Source organism: Silurus meridionalis, chromosome 2, assembly GCF_014805685.1.
Source record: "Silurus meridionalis isolate SWU-2019-XX chromosome 2, ASM1480568v1, whole genome shotgun sequence".
In the NCBI taxonomy this organism is placed as follows: domain Eukaryota; kingdom Metazoa; phylum Chordata; class Actinopteri; order Siluriformes; family Siluridae; genus Silurus; species Silurus meridionalis.
In genome coordinates this window covers 11,600,083-11,613,149 of record NC_060885.1, presented here as the reverse complement: position 1 = coordinate 11,613,149, position 13,067 = coordinate 11,600,083, and the positions used below count along the sequence as shown (strand labels likewise).

At 40.9% G+C, this 13,067-nt stretch overlaps 1 protein-coding gene across 1 annotated transcript; it reads left to right on the top strand.

Moving 5' to 3' along the window:
• On the top strand, positions 1–4,252 carry si:dkey-174i8.1 (arylsulfatase I). Its single transcript, XM_046875160.1, has 3 exons — positions 1–421; positions 764–1,096; positions 2,696–4,252. The coding sequence occupies exons 1-3, from the start codon at positions 108–110 to the stop codon at positions 3,786–3,788; spliced, it is 1,740 nt and encodes a 579-aa protein (XP_046731116.1). The 5' UTR covers positions 1–107; the 3' UTR covers positions 3,789–4,252.
• Positions 4,253–13,067: the final 8,815 nt, after the last annotated feature.

Below are 13,067 nucleotides of genomic sequence, written 5' to 3'. Positions count from 1 at the left end.
TTTCTGCATCCTCAGATGTTGTGACTCAGTTGAATGGGATTTCACTGTATTTCTTTCTGTCAGGTGGAAGGATATTCGAACCACAGTGGCTCACACAGGATTGTCAGATGGATTTGACCATGATCTGGATCTCTGGTTTGCCTACATTCTGGGTGGCACTCGGTTGCCTTTCATGCCTGAGACCAGCACTGCTACTCAATACAGAGCGCAAGACCTACCTGAAACCACTTAGCGACGCTAAAATCCCTCCACACATCGTCTTTGTGATGGTGGACGATCAGGGCTTCAGTGATGTGGGCTATCATGGTTCGGACATCCACACTCCAGTACTGGACCAGCTGGCTGCTGAAGGGGTGAAGCTGGAGAACTACTACGTCCAGCCAATCTGCTCGCCCTCTCGTAGTCAGCTCATGACCGGACGGTGAGTGTATTTGCTTATTAGAAAAAATTGTTGCATGATTGTCCTTAAACCTGCAATGTATGCATGTGAGTACTATTCTGTGTATTTTTCTATATAATTATCCAGAAACTTAAGAGGCTGATATATGAGATGCTTTGATTTGTTATTTGTTTATTTATAAGAAAAAATGCCAGAATATGTGAAACAATTACAGCTTAAGGGGATAATATTAAGTTACCATAAAGCAGCGGGAGCTCCGACTCTTTGCGGATGATATATTTTATAGACGAAAACTATTCAGTCGAAAACTATTCCTCTTGCAACTGCTCCAGTCTCATTAAAACACTTCCGTGGATGTGGCAGGTACCAAATTCGCACGGGCCTCCAACACTCCATCATCCGCTCACGCCAGCCCCTGTGTCTGCCCTTCGACACGCCCACGCTTCCCGAAAGGTTGCGTCAGGCCGGCTACAGCACCCACATGGTGGGAAAGTGGCACCTGGGCTTCTGCCGTCGTGAGTGTCTGCCCACTAGCCGAGGCTTCCAGAGCTTTCTGGGTTCATTGACTGGCAGCGGAGACCATTATAACTTCCAGAGCTGTGACGGAGCGGAAACCTGTGGCTTTGACCTGCACGACGGGGAACGGCCGGCCTGGGAATTGAGCGGGAATTACTCTACATGGCTTTATGCACAGAGGTGATGCAACACTTCATTTGACTTGGTTGATTATTTATGTTGTTAGAATTATCAGTGCTTTGTCTTCAAAGAATTATACAAGGGGTGTTCAAGTCAAACCAGTCATAGTGTTTTTTTGCACACAGTGGTCATTCCTGTGATGAAACTTTCCTGCCGTTAATTAAATGCTGGGATAAGTGTATAAATGTAGCGGGGGTGAAAATAAGTGCAGTTTCTATTTCTGAAATTTTTTTATTTTTTAAACTCAAATCCCAGTTTGACTTAAACGCCCTCGTAGTTTGGTGGTAGTATTACCTTGAAGTGCTACTTTCTACATAAATGTATAGATGAATAAAATGATCTTTTAAGCTTATCTCGTTTGGCTTATAACTACAAGGGTTAAGAATAGCCCTATGCTAAACTACAAGGTCACCAGATTTCAAAAGATTTTGAGATAACAGTTTAATTACATTTACATGTTCTTGCATTATAGGAAAACTGAACCTACATGACTCACCCAATAATCAGGTTTCTTCCTATATAATGACGTATTTGCTCAACTGTTGGTAAAACGTTTGTGGACACCTGACAATGAGATTCCTATGTCCTTTTTTTGACATCCCATTCCACATTTAGTCCCTATTTTGCTGTCATAATAACCTCCACTCTTTGTAGTGTGCTTGTGGAGCTTAGTGGAGATTCATTCAGCCACACAGTAAAGTCAGGTTCTGATGTAGGCTGAGGTGAGGAGGTCTGGGGTGCAGTCAGCGTTCCAATTTATCCCAAAGGTGATTCAGGTGTTCAGTAAGGCTGAGGTCAGAGCTCTGTAGCAGGAGATCTTTCACTCTAACCAATGTAAACCATATCTTCATAGAGTTGGTTCTCTGCACAGGGGTACTGTCATGCTGGAACAGGTTCGGGACTCCTAGTTCAGTTGAATGGTTAATGCAATGCTAGCGCATCCAAAGACGTCCTGTACAATCATGTGCCTTTGACTTGTGTTAACAGTTTGGAGGAAAAGGCACATATGGCTGGAAAATTCAAGTGTTCACAATACTTTCATACTTTTAATTTAATTCATATAGTGTAGGTTCCCTGGTGGTCTAGTGGTTAGGATGCGGCGCTCTCACCGCTGCGGCCCGGGTTCGATCCCCGGTCAGGGAACCAACCCCAGCCATTAGGGTTGCACAAGCCTTAGTGCCGGTCCCAAGCCCGGATAAATGGGGAGGGTTGCGTTAGGAAGGGCATTCAGCGTAAAAACTTGTGCCAAATCAAACATGTGGATGGTCCGATGTGGCGACCCCTAATGGGAGAAGCCGAAAGAAAGTTTTTTAATTTAATTAATTTAGTGTATTAACTTCTAACAAAATTTACATCATGGCAATGATTGAGATTATGATGTGTTTAGTGACAAAATCATTGGGGAGTTTGCTTTTTTGTAATGTACTTACTGTGTTAATTTGATGTAGTGAAACTCAATCTGCTTAAATGCAATACTTTTTTTTAATTAGTAATTATTATCAAGATTTCTTTTCTTTTTCTTTTTTTCATTTTTTTTATTTTATGGATTTATAGTGTGTTGTGTGTTTTTAATCAGTGGTTAATTTGCACACTTCTCAGGGTGAAAACGATCTTGCGGACTCATGATCGTCGCCAGCCTCTGTTCCTCTATGTGGCACTCCAGGCTGCTCACACTCCTTTGCAGGCTCCTGCTGATCTCCTCCAGCGTTATGCATCTCTTGGGAATCAGCCGCGCCGCCATTACGCCGCCATGCTGACTGGTGTGGACCAGGCTGTGGGTGAGATTGTGGCGGAGATGCGTAATCGAGGCTACTATCGCAACTCCGTGCTCATCTACTCTTCGGATAACGGAGGCCAGCCTTTGTCAGGTGGCTGCAATTGGCCCTTGCGTGGAGGAAAAGGCTCATACTGGGAGGGAGGAGTCAGAGCGGTGGGCTTTGTTCACAGCCCTCTGCTGAAAATGAAGCAGAAGATCAGTCGTGCTTTAATACATGTTTCGGATTGGTACCCGACTTTGCTGTATCTGGCAGGTTCTCCCGAGCCCGAGCCTCGGCGTTTAGATGGGTGTAACGTGTGGGGGGCTATTAGTCAGGGCCTACCTTGCCCTCGTACCGAAATCCTGTTTAACATCGACCCGGTTTCACGGCGCCACGGAGAACATGATCGCGCACAGTTGACTGTAAACGGCTTCGGGATCTGGGACACGGGAGTGCGTGCAGCAATTCGAGTGGGTGAATGGAAGCTCCTGACGGGGAACGTGGGAGATGGAGACTGGTTCCCCGTGCAGATCCTGCCTGGAACTCGACAGCACTGGCAGGACATGGAGAAGAGGCAGGACCAGCGTGGGAAGTCCGTGTGGCTCTTCAACATTAGCGCTGACCCTTTTGAGAGGCGCGATCTGGCTGAAGCTAGGCCTGAGGTGGTAAAGCTTCTGCTCTCGAGGATTGCTGAGTATAACCGCACTGCTGTGCCTCCAAGAAACCCACCAGATGATCCGATGGCTGACCCTCAGCTTCATGGAGGCGTCTGGATGCCATGGCTGGCAAAGAACGATGAGGAGGGCAGAGATGGAAAAAGAGCGACGGATAGGCGCAGATGGAAGCTTCGATTCAAAACCTGCAAAGTGTGCAGACTGAGAGCTTTATTTAGAAAGGTGGGAACACGGCTACAAAGAGCAGCTTTTTACTTTTAGGCAAAAATGGATAGGGAACGGGAGGCAAAAATCTTCCAAGCTGGCTCTTGGCTTTTGCTTAACCAGGAAATTTTTTCTGTTTAATGATAAAGGGCAGTGTGTGTATGTGTCTCAAGCTCACAGGGTTGTGTAAGGGGCTTGCTTGCTCATTCTGCTGTTGCCTGAAATACATAGTCAGCTCTGATATTAGTAAAGGGAATGGGTGGTAAAGGGTGTATACTTTTTGAATGCTAGACATTAGACATGACATTAGCATGCTGGAGGATGTTTATTTTTTACTTTTCTGTCATGTTTTGGCTGACTGGATTATTTCACAGTTACAGGATGGACAAGCGATCCTACATTGAGCTGAGATTTGGGTTGGAACTCATATTAAACTTCACAAGTCAGACGCACACATCACACACAACTAACACATCGTTATAGCAGTCTACTGATGGCTCCGTCGGGTTGAAAAAAATAATTTGAATTGATTTCTAGCATAGTAAAAGCTTTTCCCCCAGGAAAAAAAAAATCAGTTAGTGGAATGCTTGGAAAAAGTTTTTCCTAAAGTTTTCTCTCCCACACTTTACATGACTCGGCACTTAGCACTCCTCCTCACGCCTCTCTAATTCACCCGCTTTTCTTTCGCTGTCTTTGACTGTAGGCTGATAAAGCCTACCTTAGCAGGAATATTGCAGAGCCTATTGACTTTTTCTCCACTATCATCACCTTTTTCTTTTGATTATGTGAGTAGATCAGGCCAGAGAATGAGATATGAGCGGCGGTCTGTTACACAACAATGAGAAAAGATGAGGAGGATGGTGAAGATCTCCCTGGAGTAAAGCTGCTGTATGGCTGCAGGCCGTTGTGGAGCTTGTACGCATGTCTAAATCTAAATCATGAACCATATTTGTGCAGTTTGTAAACAGGGCATCCATTTTATGCATTGCATCCTACATAACTTATTATATCGGCTGTGTTCTATGCATATCAGTTTAAGGAATTCCAATTCTGGGAATATGAATATTACAGAATGATTGTAAATATTCAGTATTTAAAGCAGAGATTTTCTTCCCTATCATATTGGAGCCTAAAAAGCAGTTAATGATGAGAAGCTTCTGACTGAGACCTGTGTCGTGATGAACTAATCCTACAGGGACAAACCAGGTCATGGTGCTGTTAACTGTGCAGCTGGCTGCTATCCAGGCTGTCACCTTCTCTGACCTCCTCACGAGTCTGTTATTAAATCGAATCAGTCATGGAGCAATGATGTAGAACTTTCCCTTCATACACGGGCATTTTCTTCTCAAGACTGGGATTACGGTCCCAAAAATAAGGGGAATATTCGATCATTGCAAAGCAGCTTTCCACAGAAATAAACAGATTACAGTTATATTTTACCATAATAAAATTAATACCCCTAAGTTTATTCGTATTGATGGTGCCAGTGGTGAGAGTGCCAAAGAAAAAAACTCACTGAGACGTATGAAGCAGAAACATTGAGAGGAACCAGACTTGAAAGGGAACCCGTTCTTATCTGGGTGAAGCCGAATGTCTATTCATTAAAGTTCCATCATTGTTGATGTTATTAACTGTTCACTGATGGACACTTGAATGCAAAACTGTTTATGGCAATAACGATAATGCTGTTTACTAAAAATACATGGATGGAGACAAAAAACTATATAAAACTTTAGCTCAGAAATCCCAAATTTTCAGTCCAACGGCCATTTATTATGTACAAATCCATTTTTTTTTACAAAAATATTTTAGATAATGCTTCTTTCAGAATTTTAGCAAAGCTGACCATGCTGAACGATGTTCTAAAATCTGAAAATGCCAAATGGTACAAAAACCATAAGGGTTCTTAAAGAATTCTGTAGCCATTACTAGGGGTGTACGATATACACTACATCATCTACAATAATATCATAATCATTGTTTTAACAATGTGCGATTTGACATTATTGAGTATAATAGCAAAACTCAAACAAAATACACCTAAAGCACACGTACATTAAATGATGTCTAGTAGATTAGACCAGAGATAGTAAAACTCTACACGTTCTTTACTCCAGTAGAAGTGTAGATACTCATATTTTAAAAGACTCTGGTAAAAGTACTGACTACACTTTTATACTCATTTTAAAGTAAAAAGTAGTCGTTACTACTACGTTTTAGTGTCACGCTGGTAACTGGGCCTCACATCATATTAATATATTAATACAAAAGAATTTAAAGTTTGTTATATAATGAATGTATCCAGACTGAACATCCACCGTATTGAACACAAGCAGAGAAAAGATGACGATCGGGTGATCAGGAATGTGTCTGTTCTCAGTCATGTTTACATCGCTGACTCCCTCTGTCTCATTCACTTTACCCCCAGACTTCTTGCTGCCTTCTGTCTTGCACATTGTGAGCTTCGTAAACTAGTCTACATCTGTGATGTGTGAGAGCCAGGAAATGATACACCAGTGGTAGATTGAAAAAGCCACTCAAAGACAGGAAACAGGGTAATGGGCTGAAAACGGAGCGGTGAGAAGAAAACATATTGACATTACAATGTAAGAAGTAGAAAGTGAAGATAATTGTGTGAAAATTGTAATGAGTAAAAGTAAAAAGTTGTAAAGTGCTGATACAGGGAAAGAAATCTACAGTAACAAAGTATTTGTACTTCATTAAATCCCATCTCTGGATTAGATTTGTGCACATTTAAAGTCTTTTAAAATGCATATAGAATGATCACAAGATTCAAGATATGTGGGCAGAAAATGAGTAAATTTATATCATTACATATACTGAATTAATATCACACGAAAAGTACTTGTTTTTTTCTCTCAAAAAATTTAGCTTTTCATTGTATTTGCTTGGTAACATCCAAAATGTCGTATTATTCTAACTGACTGATTAAATGCAAGAATTTGACTCATACGATGATGCACACTTGAAAAAAAGTTCTTTGTCACCGTGAACTGACCACCACACAAAAAAAAGAAGTAAAAATAGTATAAAAAAATTTCGAGTCAGATTTATCCACCTCCATAAGGTACCAGCACAATAACACAGTCAGCAAAAGATCGTCTAATAATTGGAATCGATAAAATCCAAAAAATATTACTGTATAAACTTCTACTTTTAACCATGCTGTATAATTGACAATTACAAGAAATAAAAGGTTTGTATTTTAGAATATACAGCGTGCAGTTTAAACATAACATACAAAAATACATATTTTGCTCTTAAACAAAAGGAGAAACAATGTTTTTCTAATAAAAAAAAAATCAGATTAAAACTATTTCGTTTTATGCATTTTTTCAGAAAAAAATATGATTACAAAGAAAATGGTCTGTAAAATAATTATGCATGTTTTCAGTCCCCAGGCCCGATCTTGTTGTCTGTTACCATGTCCTGTTTCCTTGGGGATTTCATGCATGTAATCTGGCTTTGTCATCTAATACCATGGAAGGGGAAAATAAAAACGAAGAACCTTCACCACAAAAGGCAGGAGCTTTTGGTCGACCTGGTCAAATCTGGTAATTGTTTTTTTGTCAGGTCCTAATTTTACTCTTATTTTGTTTATATCCAGCACTCGTATTGACTGTAAAACACCAGAAAATCATTGACCATCTCTGGATCAATCTCAGTAAAGATTTGTGGTTCATGATTAATGCCTTCACTCCCAAACATAAGAATGTAAAGCATCCTGAAATGGTGTACAAGCTGCAAGTCTGATTTGTGTCATTTTAGTAAGTGCCTTATAACTGTATTATTTCCTTAAAAGCCACTGCAAATGGTTTGAGAACAGCACTTGCTCCACACTGCATCATGAATGAGTTTCATCAGCTCAAACCTGCCTACGTCATCCCACTTCTCACCTCCTGTCCTCGCCTTCTCCTCTATCTCTGCTCCGTTCTCCTTATACCGGCCCCTTTCCTCAGAAGAATCCAATCCCGATGACTGCATGCTTCATCCGTTCGCTTGCTATTGTATATCATATCAAGCATATTCTCCAGTCAACTAATGAAATAACTCACACTGATTGAGCCCGGGTCGATTGTTGGGAGGAAATAAAGCTCGATAATGAGATGCTTGGTGTGAAACGTGTTGGATACCACTCCTACAGGTCAGTCTGCAGAGACGCCGCATACCGAATTTCCAACTGCATGAATCATCCTGGAACGCTTGTAGAATCTGGCACTTATCCTGAAGAGCCACTCCTAATGCATTAGTCTAAAAGCATTACGTGCACAATGAGAACTTAAAAAGCAGCTGTGCAGAAGTGGCGTGTGCTTCACCAGGGAAAAAATACACCACAAACAATGTGAGACAGTAAATAGTCAAACAAGAACATGATTTTAAGCAGCAAAAAGGGCCATACTGAACTCAACACTTTTTAAAATTCAGGTAGACCCCAGCTCACGACTTGTATAGGGTTTGAAAAACCGGTCATAAGTCCACCAGGTCGTAATTCGAGATATAAAGTGATATAAACATAAAGAGGCACTGTAAACACAATTTCCTTTTTTTTTTTTTTTTTTTTTTTATACATAGTACAAGTATATAGAAAAAATTATATATTATATACTGTGGGGCAAATTAGTATGATAGTTTGATACACTGCCGATTTTTTTAAGTTTTTCCACTTAGAGAATGGCGAGATCTTTAATTTTCATCGTGGGTCCACCTCAACTGTGAGAGACAGAATATTTTTAAAAATCCAAAAAATCACATTGTATGATTTTTAAATAATTAACTTCCATTTAATTGCATGAAATAAGTGTTTGATACAATTAAAAAATAGAACATAATATTTGGTACAGAAACTTTTGTTTACAATTACAGAGTTCAGAAGTTTCCTGTAGTTCTTGACCAGGTTTGCACAAACTGCAGCAGGGATTTTGGCCCACTCCTCCATACAGGTCTTCTCCAGATCTTTTAGGTTTTGGGACTGTCGCTGGGCAACACAGAGTTTCAGCTTCCTCCATAGATTTTCTATTGGGTTCAGGTCTGGAGACTGGCTAGGCCACTTCAGGACCTTGACATGCTTCTTAAGGAGCCACTCCTTAGTTGTCCTGGCTGTATGTTTGGGGTCATGGTCATACTGGAAGACCTGGCCATGACCCATCTTCAATGCTCTTAATGAGGGTAGGAGGTAGTTGCCCAAAATCTTGTGATAGATGGCCCCATTTATCCTCCTCTCAATACGGTGCAGTTGTCCTGTCCCCTTTGCAGAAAAGCACCCCAAAGAATGATGTTTTCACCCCCATGCTTTACGGTTGGGATGGTGTTCTTGGGATTGTTCTCATCCATCTTTCCGAGTTGGTTTAATCTGACCGCATGAGCTTCTCCCATGCCTCCTTTGGATCATCCAGATTGTCTTTGGCAAACATCAGATGGGCCTGGACATGTGCTGGTTTGAGCAGGGTGGACCTTGCGCTCCATGCAGGATTTTAATCCATGACGGTGTATTGTGTTACTAATAGTAACCGTTGAGTCTGTGGTTCCAGCTCTCTTCAGGTCATTGACCAGGTCCCCCTGTGTAGTTCTAGACTGATCCCTCACCTTTCTCAGGATCATTCCAAACATTCAGGGCAGAGGAGGTTTAGTGTTATGATTGTGGTTTTTGTCAGTGTCATTAATGACCCAATAAAATGGCCTGAGAAGTGTTTCGCTCTGGGTGTATTTCCCAGACTGATTTACCCGACAGCCAAAAGCGTTCGAGCTCACAGTAACTTAGTGAACTATCTTAATGTGAACTAGCTAAATGTGGATGCTTTTATCGAGGATTATAAAATGGCGAATGTTTTTGGATTTGAAGGGATTATAAATTTTTTCTTCAGATTTCTCGAGGGAGGGCACTGAGGTCTTTACCATTATTGAGGTGTCTGAATGTTTAGATAACATATTACTTACTTTTACTGATAGTGAATCACTGAACAATTTACAATGAGTCTGAATTTGCTCAAATTCCAACTTTTTTCTAGATAAATCAACTCTTAACCAAATTTATTCTAAACTAAAACATTATTAGAAAAAGGGGAACTAAAACATTATTAGAAAAAGGGGAACAGTTTCAGGGGGGAAGCCTGGCCAAAACAACACAGATGTTGTTTGCTGTTTAAAGCATGCTTAAAGGGGTGGGGCATTCACGAGCTCAAGAGCGTTTCATTCAACAAACAAGACTATTTTGGGATGAGTCATCTAAACATTTGAAGCTTTTTTTGTTTCAGAACTTTTCTGGCAATCTGTAAAAATTTCAAATGGAAATGTCTCCAGAGGGCTGTGTTCAATCGATTTGAAGTTTCAAAACTGCTAGCTTTAGTCTACTTCTGCCAAATGACAGTATCTTCAATGCAGGGGATTCTGGTTATATCTGCAAAGGGCCTGTGTGGCTGCAAGCTTGCATTCCAGCTGAACAGGAGTCACACCCAATATATACAGTCATTAATTTTGTGGAATAAAACAGGAGACCGTGCTTTAATATACAGGTGGGATTTAACACAGTCGACTAATTCTGCTGATTTATAGTATGACATGACTTGCTCGATTCCTCTGCTGGTAAAACTACAGTTACAGTTCAGGTTAATAGCACGTTTAAAAAAATCCTTCTTATGCTCTACCCATCCCTTTTATGGTGTACGAGATGCACTGAAGCAGCTTCGAGCCATAAAAATAAATCCTGCTCACTTTAAGGTTGTGGATTCAGATGGGATACGCAGTAAACCGTGTGAAGGCTGAAGTGTAATTCTTTTGCAGTGGAATTGCGGAGTAGATGCTCGCTGGCAGGTAGCCATCCACCCTCGCTGAGCCCCCCTGCTGCCTAGCTTATGCAGAGATGTGAGCGTGGCCCATCCCAGCATGCATCTGCCCACGCTTGCACAACCCCCTGCTCCCTCCCACCCATCAGCAGTGCACAGCTCCAAAACACAGTACACACAGTGCCATAGAAACACTGCTCAGTGTTAATTAGGCTTCCAGATTGACACTGAGTGCTGGGGCCGTGCACAAACCACAAACTTTTACTTACCAACACAATGACACAAACTTTGTGTTTCCATTATTAGTACAGTAATAAAAGCATCATCTGTTGTTGATTTATTTACTTGTTTATCATTTACAAAATCTGTATACATTTGCAGAGACAAGCACTTTCATTGTCTAACAGCTGAGGAGGTGTGGTAGATATTGCTTCTTTCTTATTAATCTATTTCAATCACATTCTTGCTCTCTCTCTCTCCCTCACACTCACACACACACACACACACACACACACACACACACACACACACACACACACACAGCAAAACCTCCAAAGAAACATTGTCAGTACAATCAGAAGCATTATGATGAACTGACGGCTAATAAAACACAAACCTTTCAGATCTACACAAAGCATATTGGTTATAAGAGGTCATTATATTCTTTTTTTCTTAAAATGGATCAGATTTTTGCTCAACCTATAGCCCTGTGGGACAAGTCATTTTTTACAATTAGGCCTATAGGTGCATCTCTCTCTCTCTCTCTCTCTCTCTCTCTCTCTCTCTCCCCCCCCCATGGGAAACAGTGCCTTCCTTCTTTAACATGCAGCGCCTGTTATTTAAAAAGAACAGAGGAGTATCCCCTCACAGATCACAGCGAGGTTCTTTACTTTAATAGAGAGATACAACTTTGTCATTGCATTGTACCGGTACACAGCAACGAAATGCAGTTTGGCATCTACCAGAAGTGCAAAATGTAGCAATAGTGCAGATAAATATGTAGAATATTCACAGCATGTGATATGTAAGCATTTGTACAGTGAATAAATATAAAGGCTATAGCAGTGCAGAGATGTGTGGACATCGTTAAGAAGTACAGATAAATTGTTCTGAGGCTATGGCATTGAAGAGGGAATGTGCAGAAGTGGAAGGTTATAAGATTATGGCATTTAAGAAATGTGCAAGCTAATAATGAACAAATCCATCCATCCATCCACATTATATACACATATATACATGTATGTGAAATGTTGGGCAGAATGTACAGTAAGGATATAAAGATACATATAGATAAACATGCAGATGGAGTAAAAAAGATATACTAATGCATCTATACAATATACTAATGCAGATATACAATGCAATACTTAATGCATCTCCACTGTCAATAAAACAAACCTGGCATTGGCTAGAATGGTGAGAAACACCTATCAGGGGCAGCTCTGGGATTGTGCGTGTATTTCATTAATATAGGATTGTGGTGAACACGGAAAATGTGTAAACACATACTGTAGTGTAGCGTTTTCTTTTTTTTCTCCATTTGTGAGTGAGAGTTGATACCAGATATTGATCTGATAGGGAACAGGTATGTGGAACATCAGAGGCCTGAGTGTGTTGGCCTTTAAGGTTATCTATAGAGGGTCGGTGTTCATTATGTGCACTGATACGCACAGTATCAGATATGAGTACATTACTATCAGTAGCATAAGAGAAATGTATACATGGACGGATTACAGCTAGGATGTATATGGGCCAATAGCAGAAATATATGGGAATTAATGGGAATAACTGGGAGTTTACTGAATTGCAGGTTTTGTGCATGTTTTCCATTATCGGTGAGGGTTTCATCAGGGTTCTCTGGTTTCCTTCTTACTCTCCAAAAAATATCAGTGGGTAGATTATTGATCCTAAATTGCAGCAAAGTGTGATTAAGTTTGTGTGAGAGCGATGTGTCACTATTGACTGGTTTTATGTCCACATCCCTCCTTGTGCCCAGTTTCCACTGGGATGAGCTCCAGATCCTCCGCAAAACCCTGATAAAGCGAATATGGTAAATGAATGAAAATGCCATTTCGTAATGACAGAAAACCGTCAATAGAATAGATAAAAGATTAAACAGATACAAAATTAAATCACGTGGCAAATTATGTGGTTTAAAAAAAAAGAGAGAAAAACAGTTATCTAATCTGAATCTATAAACCATGCCAGACTGATTATTTCTCAAGATTAGAATCCTGATTGCCAGTGTGGGTGTTGAAGAAGGACCATCGTGCATGAAAACTGCGCCGAGCCGCTTGAAATCTCGCGTGATTTCACTTCAACGTCACCCAATAGCGCTTGGTCCGTTTTTCCTGCTTTATAACAAAAAACTCCGCCTTCCGGAGTATGATTGGTCATACGAGCTGCGCCAAGCAGGATTCGCTTCAGGATTGGCTAAGCGAGCAGCGGTCTTTGTCAAAGACAGCCAATCAGAGCGCAGGGGGCGGGATTGGATTGAATACGGATGTGTATGTGGGGGAAAGGGGGAGGAACAGTT

Coding starts and splice junctions, on each gene's coding strand:
- si:dkey-174i8.1 (XM_046875160.1), top strand. CDS start 108: ATGGATTTGACCATGATCTGGATCTCTGGTTTGCCTACATTCTGGGTG. Junction 422..763: donor AGTCAGCTCATGACCGGACG/GTGAGTGTATTT, acceptor TGGATGTGGCAG/GTACCAAATTCGCACGGGCC. Junction 1,097..2,695: donor ACATGGCTTTATGCACAGAG/GTGATGCAACAC, acceptor CACACTTCTCAG/GGTGAAAACGATCTTGCGGA.